The 19,743-nt window shown below is 37.6% G+C and overlaps 1 protein-coding gene across 2 annotated transcripts in view; it reads left to right on the forward strand.

Moving 5' to 3' along the window:
* atp9b (ATPase phospholipid transporting 9B) overlaps positions 1-19,743 on the forward strand; it is a 334,567-nt gene that overhangs the window by 272,013 nt on the left and 42,811 nt on the right. For both annotated transcript variants that reach the window (XM_055634761.1, XM_055634763.1), the window contains exons 16-18: positions 12,661-12,822; positions 15,281-15,373; positions 17,989-18,072. In XM_055634761.1, the coding sequence (XP_055490736.1) occupies positions 12,661-12,822; positions 15,281-15,373; positions 17,989-18,072 (339 nt within the window). The remainder of the gene's footprint in view (positions 1-12,660; positions 12,823-15,280; positions 15,374-17,988; positions 18,073-19,743) is intronic.

The following is a 19,743-nucleotide window of genomic DNA, read 5'->3' on the forward strand; positions in this document are numbered from 1 at the left end:
TAGTCTGATGAAGTCCAAAGGTCACAAGCCTTTGATCCTTTTTGGTCAGAGGGGAAGAATTGGTCATGGTCTTTAATAACTGGTCATTCTTGTAACCTAGCAATTTATTTTGTGAGGAATGATGCAAGGCTTTTCAAAAACTTAGGTGTGTTGGATGTTTTTGTTTTTTTAATTCTTGTGTATGTAACCATTTGCATTATGGTTAAATTCCTCCGATATTTGTATTGTCAGTGGCTTTTGTTTACATAGTTCTGTGATTAAGAATCAAATTTTCTTAAAAGCCACTTTTGTATGCTCTGCATGTGTCCGAATTGAAGTGGCTGTTTAATATGAGGTGCACCTTATTTGTTATATTCCAGTCACCTGTTTCCGGTACTCTATTTGTAACAAATAAAACATGGTTAATTGCATATAATATTCAGGAATGTAAATGTTCCTTTGGCACAGTACCATTTTGGAAAAAAAATGAAGATAATGTCCCATTAAAGGCAGTTTTAAAAAAAAAAATACTTTATATGTATTAGCACTAATGGTCTACATCAGTGGAAAAATTGGACTAAAAGCAGTATTTGAAGGCTCTTTGTAAACTAATTTTTCTGTGAAACAGATGGAATATATTTGCTTTCTGATCTCATTTATCTCAATACCATGGAATAAGTATTTGAGACATATTTGGTCTTTCTAATAATATCCTTTAAAGATTTCTGGCAAAAAATATTTCAATCGTTAGGTTCTCAAGACCTAAAGTAAAGTACTGGAAAAACAACTTTTCCCCATTCAAGGCGATTTGGCGCAAAATTAAAAAGGATCAAGCACACAGTAATGGTTTAAATTGTTAATACCTACCTTACTAGTTGTGATTAAAGGTTATTAATGTTTCACAACTGTGTACTAAAACAGATGAATAAACACTTTGCATCTCTTGGACAATTTACTTTGAGTTCATTTTGTTATACCAGATACATAATTGTGGCTATCCTGAAAATGAAAAGTGTGAATTGAGAGTTTTTTGTCAGTCAGTGTGTACTACCATTTGCCTATCCAAAGGAGTCTCAATTCAGTTTTTAGTGCCGCATTAAAGTCGCCATCTAGTGTCTTCCAAGAAATAAGAGCTCCTTCAAAATGTTTAGTCAATAATGGTAAGAAAATGTGTGTTTTTTTTTAAATATAAGAGATATCAGAAACCTAACAATGCAAGTACAAATTGGTAAATTAAGATATATTTTTATACATTAGCGACTCTCAACTTTAAGATTTAATTGCTGCTTTGATTGAAGTACATTGAAGTAAAATATTCCATAGATCATGATAATATATTAGACTGCATAATATATTCCATAATGTTATTTCAATGGTAGCCTACTGTCTCCGCCTCTTCCTTTCTTCTTCCCACGCCCCCACCCCCACATCAGTCTGAAGAAGGGTCTCGACCCGGAAACGTCACCTATTCCTTCGCTCCATAGATGCTGCCTCACCTGCTGAGTTTCTCCAACATTTTTGTCTACCTTCGATTTTTCCATCAAGTTCTTTCTTAAACAAGACCTTTGGTTTACGATGAGAGAGGAAAGATTTATGGGTACCTGAGAGGCAACTTTTTTCACACAGAAGGTTGTATGCTATATGGAACGAGCTGCATGAGAAAGTGTTTGATGCAGGTATAATGACAATATTGAAAAGAAATTTGGACACGTACATGGATATTTTGAGGGATGTGCGTCAAACTTGGGCAAATGCAACTAACTTACATGGGTAACTTGGTCGCATGACCAAGTTGGACCTATAGGCCTGTTTCCTCCCTCTTTTATGCTGATTTTTTTGTAAATATGCCAAGAAAGCACACCAACGCCTCTACTTCCTTAGAAGGCAGGAAGATTGGCATGGCCCCAAGACACTCACCAACTTCTACAGATGCATTGTTTTATTGCATACATTTTATTGGGCTGCATCATTGCATGGTCTGGGAACAACTCCATCCAAGACCATGTGAAATTGCATTTGAATTAAGTATGCAGCCCAGATGATCACACAAACCAACCTCCCTTCCATTGACTCCATTTACACCTCACGCTGACTCGATAAGGCCAGCAGCATAATCAAGGACGTCGCACCCTGGTCACTCCCTCTTCTTCCCTCTTCAATCAGACAAGAGGTATAGAACCTCTGCCTCACCTGGAAAGTTGCCTTTGATTTTCCAGCATCTGCAGTTCCTTCTTAATCACCTGGAAAGACTGTTTGGGTCCTTGGATGGAGTCAAGGGGGGAGGTAAAGGGACAGTTGTTGCATCTCCTGCGGTTGCAAGGGAAAGTACCTGGGGAGGGGCCTGGAAGGTCATGTTTAACTAATCTTCTTGAATTTTTTGAAAATGTTACTCGGGAAATTGATGAGGGTAAAGCAGTGGATGTTGTGTATATGGACTTCAGTAAGGCCTTTGACAAGGTTCCTCATGGAAGGTTGGTTAAGAAGGTTCAATGGTTGGGTATTAATGGTGGAGTAGCAAGATGGATTCAACAGTGGCTGAATGGGAGATGCCAGAGAGTAATGGTGGATGGTTGTTTGTCAGGTTGGAGGCCAGTGACGAGTGGGGTGCCACAGGGATCTGTGTTGGGTCCACTGTTGTTTGTCATGTACATCAATGATCTGGATGATGGTGTGGTAAATTGGATTAGTAAGTATGCAGATGATACTAAGATAGATGGGGTTGCGGGTAATGAAGTAGAGTTTCAAAGTCTACAGAGAGATTTATGCCAGTTGGAAGAGTGGACTGAAAGATGGCAGATGGAGTTTAATGCTGATAAGTGTGAGGTGCTACATCTTGGCAGGACAAATCAAAATAGGACGTAAATGGTAGGGAATTGAAGAATGTAGGTGAACAGAGGGATCTGGGAATAACTGTGCACAGTTCCCTGAAAGTGGAATCTCATGTAGATAGGGTGGTAAAGAAAGCTTTTGGTGTGCTGGCCTTTATAAATCAGAGCATTGAGTATAGAAGTTGGGATGTAATGTTAAAATTGTACAAGGCATTGGTGAGGCCAATTCTGGAGTATGGTGTACAATTTTGGTCGCCTAATTATAGGAAGGATGTCAACAAAATAGAGAGAGTACAGAGGAGATTTACTAGAATGTTGCCTGGGTTTCAGCAACTAAGTTACAGAGAAAGGTTGAACAAGTTAGGGCTTTATTCTTTGGAGCGCAGAAGGTTAAGGGGGGGACTTGATAGAGGTTTTTTAAATGATGAGAGGGATAGACAGAGTTGACGTGGAAAAGCTTTTCCCACTGAGAGTAGGGAAGATTCAAACAAGGGGACATGACATGAGAATTAAGGGACTGAAGTTTAGGGGTAACATGAGGGGGAACTTCTTTACTCAGAGAGTGGTAGCTGTGTGGAATGAGCTTCCAGTGAAGGTGGTGGAGGCAGGTTCGTTGGTATCATTTAAAAATAAATTGGATAGTTATATGGATGGGAAGGGAATGGAGGGTTATGGTCTGAGTGCAGATATATGGGACTAGGGGAGATTATGTGTTCGGCACGGACTAGAAGGGTCGAGATGGCCTGTTTCCGTGCTGTAATTGTTATATGGTTATATGGTTATAGGGGGTGGTTTGGGTGGGAAGGGACGGGTTGACCAGGGAGTTTCGGAGGGAACTGTCTCTGCGGAAAGCAGAAAGGGGTGGAGATGGGAAGATGTGGCCAATATTGGGATTCCATTTGTTGGTTCTGTTCAAATAAGCTACTGTGGACTGTATAAATTAATTTTACAATGATGATTTTCTCTTGAATAACCATCATCATTACGTCCCAATATCTCAATACTGCCCGACATTGTTGAAGAACTTCACATATTGTACGCACTACAGATTATTGTATATCTACACAACCCTCCTCACATGTACAACAATCAAATCAACAGAGTTAGTACCCAGAATTTCAAAGTCAACATATTTTTAAAAAAAGCCAAAAATAGTACATCACTAATCTTTAAAGATGAAATTCAACCTAAAGTCTGGACTTTCAACTATTTAGTTTAGTTTAGTTTATTCTCATGTGTACCGAGGTACAGTGAAAAGCTTTTGTTGCGTGCCACATGATTACAATCAAACAATTCACAGTGTACAGACACAAGATAAAGAGAATAATGTAATTAACGATTAGTGCAAGATAAGGCCCAGCAAAGTACGATCATAGATAATCTGAGGGTCTCCAATGAGGTAGATAGTAGCTCAGGACTGCACCTCCTCCAACCTTATCTACTGTTTCCACTGTTCCAGGTGTCAACTTCTCTACATCAGCGAGACCAAGCACAGGCTCAGCGATCGTTTCCCTGAACACCGCTGCTCAATCCGTCTTAACCTACCTGATCTCCTGGTAGCTCAGCACTTCAACTCCCTCTCCCATTCCCAATCTAATCTTTCTGTCCTGGGCCTACTCCATTGTCAGAGTGAGGCCCAGCGCAAATTGGAGGAACAGCATCTCATATTAGCTTGGGTAACTTACCTCAGATAGCCCTTGCTTTCTGCCTCCATCCCGTTCCCCTTCCCAGTTCTCCCAGTAGTCTTACTGTCTCTGACTACATTCTATCTTTGTCCCGCCCCCTCCCCTGATATCAGTCTGAAGAAAGGTCTCTACCTGAAACGTCGCCCATTCCTTCTCTCAAGAGATGCTGCCTCACCCGCTGAGTTACTCCAGCATTTTGTGTCTACCTTCGATTTAAACCAGCATCTGCAGTTCTTTCCTGTGGCCCAATTCCCTAATCTCTGCTCAGGTTGCTGATTCTGGCCTGAGAATGGGCAGGGGAAGCTCCTCTTGGTTTCACTACTTTGTGAGAGAATTAAGAACTGGTTAGGGTTTCCACTTTTGACTGATGTCCAATGAAGCCTGTCTGTCAGAGTGGTTAGAGAAGAGATCAGGTTTGACTTCAATGCTTGTGCTCAACCAATTTATTTAACAGCACAATTGAAGTTTAGATTATTTAATAGTTGCGTAAGGTACCATTGGATAATCAGATAATGACTATGAGCAAGAATGGTCAAAATTGTTGATAACATTACTGAACTGCTTTTTATTTTATTTTTTCCTTTTTTTCCCTGCAACAATTGAGCTAGATTCTTCCAATAAGCCTTATAAAAAGATATTTGTAATGGTCTGAATGGCCACCTGCTGTGCCATTATAAATAATGAATCACTTTCTCCTTTTTAAAATTACATGATGGATGAAAAAAAATAGTTTAAAGTTGTTAGGGGAAGGTCCGAGTGTTAAAAATAAATTTTCCTTAAAAATATATCTGAAAGTAACTCATCAATCTGTGTTAATGCCATTTGCAGTTTCTATTTGCCAATAATAATTTCCGAAGACTTGTGCCACACTAATACAGAACAATCTTGGAATAGTAAAAAAAATAGTTTAAAAAATCATATATTTTGATCAATTAAAATCTGAGTGAAAGATTAATGCTTTGATGAACAATGCATTTTTCTAATATTTTTGCCTTAATCCAGAACTTCCTTTGTGAGGAGGTAATATCTTGTTTATTGACTTCTGTCGTATTGTGTAAAAAGCTCATTGTGTAAGACTGTTGTCACATCCATTCCCAGTTTCCCACATCTCACTGAAATTTGAAGCCACCGCTGTCAATTGTGACTTTTCATTGTTCTAAGTCAAGTCAGTGGATGAAGTGCCTCATATGTAGAACAAACTGACATGAGTCATCGGGAAACCACATCAAGCACAGCTCCTATAAATTCTACGCAGGCCCCTTTGCCATTTATCTTATGTAGAAAGCCCACAGCTAGGACATGAGTAATAGAAGAAAAAACTGTACGAATGAGGAATTTGAGTGATATAAAAGTCCAAAGTATTTCATTTTCCTATTTGTATTCATCACATGACAATATGTGAACGTTACTTAGCTACAGTAAATTTGAGTTGTATATTCAAAGCTGGTCTTGAGAAATGTTAGACATGATATTGACAGTGTTTAAATGTGGCCTCTAAATAAAAGATAATAATCTACCACACCGGTTGACAAGAGATCACCAGAAACAGCTAAGATAAAAACAATACAATGAGGTTCCGTGAAAAGTGAAATAGAAACTGTTTTATCAAAGTCTGTTTTGTTCATGCAACATCTTTAAAAATAACATTCACGACTGGTTTCATCTCGTGCTTATACATTTGAATGTATTTTATCCATTTCCACATTTGTGACTGTTTTGGGGTTAATGTCAAAAGGTTTCAATTTAAAGGGATGGTTTGCAGAAAGGCTGGTTAACTATTTATCTTATTACTCCCCACCATCTTGAATACATCCATTAGGTCACCCTTAACTTTAGCTGCAATAAAAACATTTCGACTATTTAATAAATGCATCCCACATCCCTGCTAATGTCACATTGAATCTACAATATTCTTCTTTTAGTATTTTATGTTATTTAATAAAAAAACACAGAACTCAAAATTCAATGTCAGTCTCTGCAGAACTTTAAGATGACCCCCTCAATTGATGTAGAGGTGCTTAATATTAAAATAAAACCCTAGTTTCTGAATCTGCACAACACCACTTCAATACTTGCTTTGCAATCAGCTGCATATTTTCTTTTCACTCTTTCATCCAGTAACTTAGTTCTATATATTGAACTGCTTGTGAAACAGATCTTTCAGTTTTTCTCCAAATACCTTCAGTTCAATCATAGCTATTTAGCTCTTTGTCAAATACCTATTTTGATAACAACATCCCATTTGGCTGTTCTCTTTCAGTCCTATGAGCAGTTCTTATGGTCACCTCCTTTATTCCAAGGGTAGTAAGTCATTTGTATAGAACCTTTTTAAATGTTGTTCGAAAATAGAGAAGTTACACGTACTGATTTTCCTTCATTCACTATTCACTATTCCTTCTAAGAATAGGGAAATCTTGATTCAATGCCGTTTGTCTTTTGGACAAACAATGCAGTTGCTGCAATGTAGTTTACTTTCTTCTGGGTACAGATTCATTTTCATTCATTGACATAAGGCTTGTAATTTTATGACAAATGAAGTGAGGTTAAGTCACTCATATGATATCCTAATCCATCTTTTTGTCATTTCGAGTCTTGCCAATGTAAATCTCCAGTCCTTCACACTCCATCTGCTCAAATTCCTAACTGCACCAAATCCTCCTACATCCATTACCACACTGTTTATTGACTATTGTTAAATGATGGGCATCCGCATCTCGCTTTGTCTTTTAAATTTTTCCTTCATGACCATTAAATTCCAGTAGATCCCATCTGAAACCACCATCAACTCAACAATTGTTCACCGTTCACCCCACCACCAACTATTCTAACTGTCAATCCCTGCCGACAAGACCCCATCCTTTATAATTCCTTCCCTAGCCACCATTCTCTCCCCCCACCACAATCCCTTTTTAAGGCCTTCCTAACATGCACATGTATTTGATTGTATTTCGTGAATTATATGTTTAAATAACTCCATTACTCACTTGTGGGTCAGTTTGCCAATTCCTCCTTTCAGTTAATGACATTATTCCGTCTCCTTGTCATCTTATCGATGGTTTTCAAGCATCCTTGTCCTTGATTTTTCCTTTACTGTTCTTGAGTTCATGCAGTGAATTTAATTATATTATGAATGATCAATTTCCCAAGTAATTCCTAGATTTCAGGTTTTCAAATGAGCATGCCAGACATTCAGAACCAGATAAAGCAGTTTATTTGTTGGAGTCACAATTTATGTAATGAGATAATCCAGAGCACACACTAAATAAACCTGCAGTATTGCAAAAAACAACTTTCCTTTCTTTCCCTTATTACCTAACCATATTTCACTATATAGACAGTAAAAGCTGGAGTAACTCAGCAGGTCAGACATTATCCCTGGAGAAAAGGAATAGGTGGTGTTTCGGGTCGAGGTCCTTCTTCAGACTGAGAATCAGGGAAAAGGGAAACGGAAGATATAGACGGTGACATAGAGATATAGAACAAATGAATGAAACATATTCAAAAAAGTAAAAATGATAAAGGAATGGGCCATTGCTAGCTGTGGGCTGGGTGAAAACGAGTTACAGACAATGAGACTGAACAAGATGACTGAAGCTAGTACAACTTGGGTGAGGGAGGTATGAAGAGAGGGGAGACGCAAGGGTTACTTGAAGTTAGAGAAATCAATATTCATACTGCTGGATTGTAAGCTGCCCAAGCGAAATATGAGGTGCTGTTCCTCTAATTTGCATTTGGCCTCACTCAGACAATGGAGGAGCCCAGGACAGAAACGTCAGTATGGGAAGGGGAATGAGAGCTTGGCAACTGGGAAATCAAGTAGGTCCAGGTGGACTAAACTGAAGGTGTTCAGTGAAATGATCGCCCAGTCTACGCTTGGTCTTGCCGATGTATAAGAGTCCACACCGTGAACAACGGATACAGTAGATGAGGTTGGAGGAGGTGCAAGTGAACCACTGTCTGACCTGAAAGGGCTGTCGGGATCCCTGGACTGAACAAAGTCGAGGGAGGAGGTCTAGGGACAGGTATTGCAACTCCTGCGATTGCAGGGGAAGGTACTTGGGGAGGGAGTGGTGTTGGTGGGAAGGGATAGGTTAACCAGGGAGTTGCAGAGAGAACAGTCTCTGCGGAAGATAGAAAGGTGTGGAGAGGTGAAGATGTGCCTAGTGGTGGGATCCCGTTGGAAGTGGCGAAAATGTCGGAGGATTGTGTGTTGTATGCGACGGCTGATGGGGCAAAAGGCAAGGAGTAGGGGGACTCTGCCCCTGTTGTGACGAGGAGGAAGCAAGAACGGAGCTGTGGAGTACCGAGGAGACGCGTGTGAGGGCCTCATCTCTGATGGAAGAGGGGAACCCCCGTTCCGTAAAGCATGAGGACACCTCGGATGTCCTAGTATGGAACACTTCATCTAGGCGCAGATGCGGCGTAGACGGAGGAATTGGGAGCATGGGATAGGGTATTTGCAGGAGGTAGGGTGGGCAGTGTAGTCTAGATCAGTGCTTCCTAAACTGGTGAATGGCTCTCCCAAGTGAAAATGAAATTATTTTGGGGTGAATGAATGGTGAATTACTTAATTTATTCAGATATTTATATTTTCTTCTATACTTAAAAGAGACATTGCCATTCAAGTGGTTAGTAAGCTCATTGGTTTTAATGGCAGTGGAGCTGGAAATTTGATATGTTTTTTTCTCTCTACCTATGGTTTTCTAATTTTACAGTAGCGGGATACTTCCCACATTTACTGTAATATAACCTTATGGGGGAGACCAGACAAGCTAGTGGGATCATAAATGTATAAATGGCAACACTGGAGGATAGCCATAGGCAAATTGTTGAACTGTAACTATACTTTGTGTTGCCAATTTACATGCTCCATGGTTTTTTGAACTGGTTTTCCAACAAAAAACTGCAGTAATCAAAGCCCAAAGGGGTAGGATGGGGCTGAAGCCCAGTGTTTAGACATTGGAATGTTTTTTATTAATCTGATAGAATGATTTTCCATCTCCAGTGGTAATTAAACTTTTTTTTCACTCCCAAGTTTTCTTTACATATTTTTAGGATACTCAAAAAGTTGAATAAAATATACACTTAAGAAATGAGTTAATTTATGTCTTTTGCTCATGTAACAGAATGAATAAAATTATACACAAGGGAGAATAAGACGGAAATTACCAAAAAAACATAAGAAAATTTAGTCGAGGGTGAATGAAATATTGTGATAAAGACTCAAGGGTGAATGACACTGAAATAGTTTAAGAAGCACTGGTCTAGATAGTTGTTGACAAATGTTTCACTATATAAGCTTCTTCCATCACTCCCACACGTGCAAAATCTACCACTCCAATCCCAAATCTTGAGTAAATGTTTCCTGTGTACCATCTTCCAGAAATTCTGGCCTATGCGATTCAGTAAAACACATCCAGCAGCCAGTATCAGCTATTTTCCTGCAGTCTTTAAAAAAAGGCACGACTTAAAACTCCGAAGGAATGTGTTCCAGAGTAAAGAGCGTGTAAATTGTGATAGCCAGTCATATGCAAGCAATATATATAACTATTAAGAAAAGTCTAAAATTGCTTTTGTAAAGGGTAAACAAGTGAATTTGAAACAAAAGTGGAAGGATATAAATTAGAGAGTGTCAAGCCAGTAGGGAAGCTGTCCTTGGAAGATGCGATTATTATTGCCAGTGGAGATCAACTATGTTGCATGTTTCTTAGTATAATACTCCTGTCATTACTGAGCACTGCATTCTCTTACTCCCATTAATGACGCCATGCAGATTCATAAGGGTACAGTTGTGTAGTCATTAAGAGTTCAAAAATTCTGTCATGGCAAGCTGTGCAATTGAATTCAATAAAGCTGGTATTTGATGAGCTAATACCAGAAAAAAAAACTAATGAACAGTTATGGTAAATACCCAACTGGTTCATTAATGCCTTTCAGTCAGGGACCTGCCATCTCCCTGGTCTGACCTGGATGCGAATTAGCTCCTTTAGAAGGGCTAGCGATGGACAATAATTACTGTCATCCACTCCCAGGGAGAAACTAAGAATATTAAAGACTGGATATGTCATCAATCAAAACTGAGTTTTTGATACATTTTAATATAAATGCAAATTTCTTAATCTTCATCACCTATAGTTGGTGTGAAGTAAATATCGGAAATGCATTTTAACTGTATCATTTGAGTCTAAGTACTGTAAGTTTGTTTGAAATACGCATGTCAATTGTACTATTTCTGAAAATGTTCTGCTTCATAAATTCCAGCTGCAAAAATGAATATTGTCTTGCTATGCATTGCTGATTAATTTCAGCAAAGGGATATGACTTACTACAGTGCTTAAAACAATATTGCTCACAAATAATATTGCGGGTTCTTTAGATAGGTAAAACCCAGATAACAACAGTGAAACTGCTTATTCAGACAGCTTCGTAAACCAGAGCTTCAATAATAAGCAGATGTGATTCACCAAATATAGCATACTTTACCCTTTAGTACAATGGGGCATAAAATTAAATGATAGTGTATTAGCAGAGATACAATTTACAGGTCAGGTTGTAATAGCAACCTTTCACAGAACAAATTGGAAATGAATCTTTGAGTATTGAATCATTTGCAGCTGACAACATCCTGTGCAAAAGTTATTCTACCACAAAAAAATTATAGTATTGCAATTACAATGATTGTAATGACTAACTTTTAAGTGAGAGAGCAAGGTTACAAAAATGATTTAAGCCTACCCAGTTAGCAAGTTGCATAATGACCAAAAGACCTTAAAAGATCCAAGGGCCTTCATCTTGATTGATGTCACAGAAATGCTCCTTTAGATTGTGATAGAATTATTAAAAAGAAAAGCTTAAAATTCGAACCTTGTCATATTTAGCTGCAGTTTGCAAAAATTCTGCTTTAGAGAGAGACATATGAAGTGGACCATTCATAAACCTAATCGCATTAGTTAAGACATGCTAAGTAGCAAGTGGTTTTAATGCATGCAGTTTTAATTATGGTAAATATGTTTAGTTATAATTGGAAATCCGAGACCTGTCCTGGTATTTTGGTAGGCTACTAATCGATCTTGTGCAACATCCTGCTTATATTTCCGGTTGACATGGGCTATGAATTTACACTGTTGTGGTCAACAGAACGTTAAATTTAACATGATCTCTGAGATCATCTCCTTTCCTCGTCTAATCTAACAAAAATGTGAGTGCTAAAATATCAAATGTAGCACAGATCAGCAAAACTATTCTGAAAGTGGGTACATTTATTTTTATTTATAGTATTTTTAGTGAAAAAGCGAATGGCATGTTGGCCTTTACAGCAAGAGTAATCGAATATAGGAGCAAAGAGGTCCTTTTGCAGTTGTACAGAGCCCTAGTGAGACAACACCTGGAGTATTGTGGGCAGTTTTGGTCCCCTAATTTGAAGAAGGACATTCTTGCTATTGAGGGAGTGCAGCGTAGGTTTACAAGGTTAATTCCCGGGATGGCGGGACTGCCATATGCTGAGAGAATGGAGCAGCTAGGCTTGTACATTCTGGAGTTTAGAAGGATGAGAGGAGATCTCATTGAAACATATAAGATTGTTAAGGGCTTAGACACGCCAGAGGCAGGAAACATGTTCCCGATGTTGGGGGAGTCCAGAACCAGGGGCCACAGTTTAAGAATAAGGAGTAAGCCATTTAGAACCGAGATGATGAAACACTTTTTCTCACAGAGAGTTGTGAATCTGTGGAATTCTCTGCCTCAGAGGGCGGTGGAGGCAGGTTCTCTGGATGCTTTCAAAAGAGAGCTAGATAGGGCTCTTAAAAATAGCAGAGTCGGGGGATATGGGGAGAAGGCAGGAACGGGGTACTGATTGGGGATGATCAGCCTTGATCACATTGAATGTGGTGCTGGCTCGAAGGGCTGAATGTCCTACTCCTGCACCTATTGTCTATTGAAAGTTCATGAGCACATTTTAAAATATCATACTATACTATACATTTTTTCAATTATGAATTTTTAAATGATATTCATTTTGCTTTCTCTTCATCTACACTAAATTCAGTTCATGCTCTTAAAGAATTGTATTTATTCAGTATTATCATGTGTATCGTATGTGTGTGTGTGTGTGTGTGTGTGTTCATTGCCTTGGACTAGAAGATAATAATTGACCTTTGCTTGTTGTTTAGGTGGCTCTCGTACAGTGGACGCAGAGTGTGGGCCTGACATTAGTGAGCAGAGATTTGTCATCTATGCAGCTGAAGACCCCTGGTGGACAAATACTTCCATTCATCATTCTACAGGTCTTTCCTTTCACATCAGAAAGCAAAATGATGGGCATCATTGTCAGAGTGAGTTTCATAAATAGGTGTAGTCAAAAAGTCAATCCAATGTTTTATAAAATCTCCAATAATGGAAAATTTGAAATATTTTACTAAAAGCTAATTCACATAAAACCACTTTGATATAGTTATTTTTATAGTGTTAGTACATTTATCTGAATCCAATTGCATGTATGGAGCTGCTTCTGTCTTAAACTAGCTAACGGGAAAATTTAGTAAATAAGTCAGCATTCAAGATTAGGGGGCTGGCTTTAGCATGATTGTTAATGAAGGTAATAGAGATAATGTAAATTGGAAACATGAACGATAAAGGTACTTACCGGGTAGAATACAAATGGTTATAAGCCAATATATGTTTGAAATGGTCATAGTTTATAAATTTTGTATTGATTAACTGTTTCGTAGTTGTAATGCAGATATATAATAATTGTTAACACTCAATTATGCCACACCTTTTGACCAACAATTATTTTATTTCACCCTCCCCATCCCCTTTGTTTAAACCAAGATGTGCATGTTCATGTCAATGCAATTAGCTGACACGTTATGCAAGTGATCGTGCTTGTCGAATCGAAATGCAATCCTGTCATTCCCTCTTGTTCCCACATATTTACTTCTGAGCAGCAGTTATTTTAATTCTGGAATACATTGATTGAGGGTTTTTCATTTGATTCTTGAACTCTATCTGAACTTGCGCTTTATGTTCAATGTGACGAATAAAACTGATTGATTGATTGATTGATTGAAAATGAACAGATAAAAAAACCTTTGAACCCCAAAAGAAGCTAGAAATATGATTGGAAAAGCAATTTGTCCCCAGGTTATTGTGTTGTCAGTATATTAAAGTGCAATTTGGTTGCATTTTGAACTATTTGCATCCATTCTCTATGTAAGTTCCACCTGTGAAGAAGTTGGGCATCCACCACAATTCATTCCAATGCCAGTCCATTTCCACATCTGTTAGAAACACATCAGTGCCTCTGAAATATGCAGATCAGGTTTTTATTCTTCTTAATGAAATAATTCAGGATGAATTCTTAAATCATGGATGCTCCAGTTTCCTGATTGTAATATTTTTGTGACTTCTGACATTCTATTGCTACATGTAGTAAATGTTTAGGGAACCAAATATATGGAAAATCGAATGTCATCATAAGAATGACATCTGGGACCAAAAACTACCTTTCATAGAACCCAAATGTGCCTGGTATCTGGGAGCATAGCAGTGATATGGATCCCATTTAGCATTTTAAATATTCTGTTTCGTCCTGATTTAAGAATTAGTCCTCTGAATAAATTGCGTAACTTCTGATTGTAACTTTAAAAACTGAAGCCTTTGCGTTCTGATCAGGAAACAATGACATCAATGTTATATTTTGAGGAGTGATAGTATGTTCTAAGCCAAGGCTGGGTTTTTGAATAACAAGTAGTCATCACACCCAGCATAGAGTAGCAATGTTACAAGATTTTGAGATTTTAAAAATCAAGTCTGCAATTTATCCCATCAGATAAAGCATAACAATAAGTTTAATTTGACACCAAATTCACTTTCATATCTCAAGTATTAAAAAAGTTATGGCCATTTTCATACTCGGAAATTAGCATCTTGTTCCCTATTGATTTTCAATGGACATTACAAAAAAGCTGTGATCTTGGATAATCAAAGGCCCATTTCTTAAGGAAAGATTAACATTTTTAAATAGCCTAAGTGTCCAAAGATTATTCACAAATAATTCACAATATAACATGATTTTTATATCTAATTTACATTAATTTATAGGCCAAATGGAAGGAATTTAGTGTTCAATTGCTGTAAATAAATGCCCATTTAAATCGGCTTTCTAGTGGGTTCCTGTGGCACGCGCTGGTTTAGAACGTTGACAGCGCGCTGGATTAGTGCCCTCAAATGCCGAGAAAAATACTGCGGGATATAAAAAGCCCAAAATGAACTACTCGCTATAGATAACTTGATATATAGGGTTATATATATGCCCCATTTAATGTAAAAATAAGGTACATACCTTTAATTGTTTGCTTTATAAAACCCTGGGGCTGCGAGATGTTGCGGAATCAGAGAGTAATTTTAAACTATTATAACTATATTATCGAGGCCTATAAAACTAATAATACCTTTTGCGACCGGGTCTTGCAGCGATTTTTCGTTAATGATTTACTAGGCTGAACATCTGCGATTAGTACAGCCTAGTAAAAATCGCGTTTTAAACCCACCCCCTCCAAACAGCGCCAAAATCGCGGACCTGGCTGTGGGCAGATTCCCAATGGCGATTCAGGTAGGTTTTGTAACATACCTACATAGAGGCGTTTTAATAGGAGACTTGGCGAGGTCCACCATGGTCAGTAAATGGCCCAAGGAAAAAGACGGAAATAAAAATCCAAATATTTGGGGGTTTATTTTGTTAAATTTGTCCCTGAATTTCTCTTATTTTTTACCTTTTTGACTTCTTAGGATGATTTTTCAGGGGAAATTGCATTCTACATGAAAGGAGCTGATGTGGCAATGTCAAGCATCGTACAGTACAATGATTGGCTGGAAGAAGAGGTAAGAACCAATTTGGGGAAAGTTTATGTGAGGGGAAAAAATGCAAACAGGGTGCAGCGAAAAATGGGCCAGAGATCTACCTGGTTCTGGGTCTCTTACTTATTTAAAATAGGCTGGCAAACTAAAGAAATGTCTGAAGCATCACCAGCTAGCTCATTAACAGGCACTTCAAAGAGAAGTATCACCAACAGTTTTTCCTGAAAAAGAAACATTGAAGTAATGCAAAGAAAGCACCGCGACATCTATATTTCCTTAGAAAACTAAGGACATTTGGCGTATCTTCAATGACTCTTACCAACTTCCACAAATGCACTGTAGAAATTGGACTGTCCTTTGAATAAAATCGGATAAGAATACAGCATGAAGACGTTTGACACCATGAGGCTTTAGAAAATGATTTAATGCATTTAATTTTGCTTAAATGCGATAGTTGGTATTTCTATGTTTAAAATGATATTATATAGGTACGATATTAAATTAGCTGATTCCGCCTTGGTCTTCATTGCTTCATCCAATAAGTCGGAAGGCATATTATGATAGTCTTTTGTGTGTTTTTTCAGATAATCACAAATTTGAAGATATTTAAAATATTGGTTATTTTTCAAATTATATTTCAGTTGTAGTTGTTGAAATGATAGTAAATTCCCCAATTCATACAGATCTTCGAGCGTTTTAATTCCCGTTCTTTCCCATTGTATAAATGATTTGTCTATGATTGATGGTTTAAACGATGGATTATTGACTATTGGTATTAAAAGAGATAGGTTTCTTAATTTTAAATTCTGTTTTATTTGTTTCCATGTTCTTATTGTGTTATGTATAATTGGATTTTTATTGTAATTTTTATTATTCAAATTTATTGGTGAGAGGATGGTCGCTCCTATATTACTCGGGAAGCAGTCCCCTTTTTCCATTACCATCCAGTCCGCCTGCTGTGCAGAATTGTCCAGCAGGTGAATCATATTTTTAATATTTACTGCCCAATTATAATACATAAAATTAGGGAGCGCTAGACCCCCCAGCTCTTTTCGTTTATTAAGGTGTGCTATTTGTATTCTATGGGATTTATAATCCCATATAAAATTTGTAATGTCTGAGTCCTTTAAAATGTCTAATGTCTGAGTTCCACAACAGATGGAATTAGAAAAGATTGGGAACAAGAATTAGCTATAAAAATCTCAAAAGAGACCTGGGATAATCATTTACTACAGGTGCATAAATGTTCGATCAACGTACGACATACGCTCATTCAATTTAAAACATTACATAGATTATACTATTCAAAAACTAAATTAAATAAAATCTTCCCTAATGTTTCACCAATCTGTGATAAATGCCTGTGTCAAGAAGCTACCATAGCGCACTCTTTTGTTTTTTGTATAAAAATCAAAAAATTCTGGTATGAAATATTTGATATTTTTTCAAAATTGATCAAAATAAAACTGGTACCAAAACCAGAATGGATTATCTTCGGAATATCGGAAGGTAACCCTGAATTAAATGTGTTTCAGAAGAATTTATTTAATTACGGGCTAATAATGGGAAAAAAGCTTATACTTAAATTTTGGAAAAATGCGCCGACACCAACAATAAAAATGTGGATATCAAATATGTTTGAAACATTACATCTGGAAGAGATGAGATTCCTCCTAGCCGGTAAAGCAGACCAATTCCAAAAGACGTGGTCTATGTTTCTGGACCTATTACAAGTATGAGGTGCAATAGTCAGGACCTGGTAACGGGAGGTAAAACAACAAAAACAGACTTGGTTGGTAGTCCCCTTTCTGCGGAGTTTAATGTTATAATAGAGCGATTGTTTCTATTTTCTCTTTCTTTCTTTTCTAGGGTCTATTTTCTCACTTTACTTCCTTCTCTAACTTCTTTCCTAAGGGGCTTTCTTTTCCCAACACTCTTGCACTTCACGACTCTCTTGCACTTTCTTTACTTTTCTTACCTCTACCTTTTTCTTAAAGCTCAAAAAAATGAAGCGGTACAAAAAATTTATTAAGATATATGTGTTATGCAGGATTGTAATTTACCGTACTTCTAATAAAAATAAAATAAAAAAATAAATAAATAAAAATGCGATAGTTGCATTCCTAAGAAATTTCAGGTTATAGAAAGTTGTGTTATAAAAAAAAATTGTGTTCATGGGAAAAGGAGGTAAGGGGCTAAAGAGTTTCAGAATGCAGTAACGCCATTTATTCTCCCACAAAATTAAAACAATAGTCTTTTTAATAGCTATAAGTTTCTTTTTGTTACTCCATGCTTCAAAATACTAAAGGTGTTGTATGTTGCATTGTTTAATAGAGTACTGTTGCACCGTTGCCAACAATACTCTAGTGTCAATAGAAATGGTTGCTTGTCAACATCAATGATATCAACATCAATGACCACCTACGATAAAACAAGGCAATGGTGTCTGATTACTGCGGAGAAGTTACATGGAAACAGTTTTTTTCCCCTACTTTATTTTTCCCCACAAGCCACCTTTCTTCCTGCTTTTAATTATTTATAATGTTATATTCTATTATGTTAAATTTGTGTTGTGGAAACCTATGCTGTAGCAGAAGTATTTGTTCACAAGTATAGATCTTTTATCTTGCTACTTGCAGTGTGGGAACATGGCAAGAGAAGGGCTACGGACACTCGTGGTGGCAAAAAAATCTCTAACGGAAGAACAGTACCAGGATTTTGAGGTATAATTTTAGCTTTAATTGCAATAAATGTGCCCAAGTAGAGAATGTTCACCAAATTTGAAATGAAATAATCTGTACATGCCAATTCACATAGGAAATTTTGTTCAAAGCTGAACATCATTTGTTTCCATTTCCTTTTTTTTTAATGTACTTTGATTATTTGATCTAGCTTGTTACCTGCTACAGAATCATGAAAAGAGAGAGTTTTTAAATAATATTAACATATCTGTCATTTACTGTCGTCCTCTCTCATTTTTTTCCACCCCAGTATGATAGATCTCTGGAATTCTCTGCCACAGAATGTAGTTGAGGCCGGTTCATTGGCTATATTTAAGAGGGAGTTAGATGTGGCCCTTGTGGCTAAAGGGATCAGGGGGTATGGAGAGAAGGCAGGTACAGGATACTGAGTTGGATGATCAGCCATGATCATATTGAATGGTGGTGCAGCCTCGAAGGGCCGAATGGCCTACTCCTGCACCTATTTTCTATGTTTCTATGTTTCTATTCGCGTCAAGTAGTAATTGAAGAACTAAGCAAAAAGGTTGATGAGGTCAAAGCCACAGACGTTGTTTATATGGGCCGGCAAGGCATTTGATAAGGTTCCACAGTGGGCTTCTGTGGAAGGTTAGATCACATGGGAGCCAGGGAGAGAGAATTGGTTTTGTGGAAAGAAGCAAAGGGTGATGGTGGAAGATTATTTTTCTCACTGGAGGCCTGTGACTAATGGTGTGCCTCGTGGATTGATGCCTGGCCCTTTGCTGTTTGTGGTTTATATCAATGATTTGGATGAGAATGTAGAAGGCGCGATTAGTAGGTTTTTATATGACACTAAAGTGGGTGATATCATATTATCTTCATCAGCTGGGCAAGTGGGCTGAGTGAGGAATGGCAAATTGAGTTTACTGTAGATATGTGTGAGGTATTGCATTTTCAGAAGTCAAACCAGGGTAAGAACTTCATAGTGAATGTCAAGGCCCTGGAGGGTGTTGTGAAGCAGAGGGATCTAGGAGTGCAGGTACATACTTTCTGCAAAGTGGTGTCACAGGTAGATAGAGTGAAGAATGTTTTCCGTACATTGTCCTTCATCAGTCAGACTACTGAGTATAGAAATTGGAACGTTATGTTACAGTTGTACAAGACATTAGTGAGGCCTTATTTGGAGTTTTATATGAAATTTTGGTCACCCTAGTATTGGAAGGGCATTGTTAAGCTGGAATGAGTGCAGAGAAGATTTACGAGGATGTAGCCAGGATTTGTGGTACCGACCTACACAAGAGGTTGGCTGGCTAAGACTTTATTCCTTAAGTCTTGAAATTTCTTGAAATAAGACAATACCATATGTCTAATCTCCCCTGCCTAATTTGTGTTACAAGGAAATAGTAAAGTTACTTGTCATGACTCGATTTCGGAAGAAGAATTATTGAAAGCGTAACAGAGCACAATATTTTCAAGTAGAGAGAATAAAGTTAAATGTAATTTAAACAAGGATTAATTACCTCACATGCATCTAGATCCTCAATGGTACCAAAGCATTATCACTTTCACTCTGGACCAAATGATTGAAATTAGTTGTTAATGTGATCATTGCAATGTGAAGGTAACTACTAGTTTAATCACCTTTGCATTTAAATGTCGGCATCCTGTTTGTTAGTTGTTAATTAGAAGTCTTGA

This window comes from Leucoraja erinacea, chromosome 4 (assembly GCF_028641065.1).
Source record: "Leucoraja erinacea ecotype New England chromosome 4, Leri_hhj_1, whole genome shotgun sequence".
NCBI classification, from domain to species: domain Eukaryota; kingdom Metazoa; phylum Chordata; class Chondrichthyes; order Rajiformes; family Rajidae; genus Leucoraja; species Leucoraja erinaceus.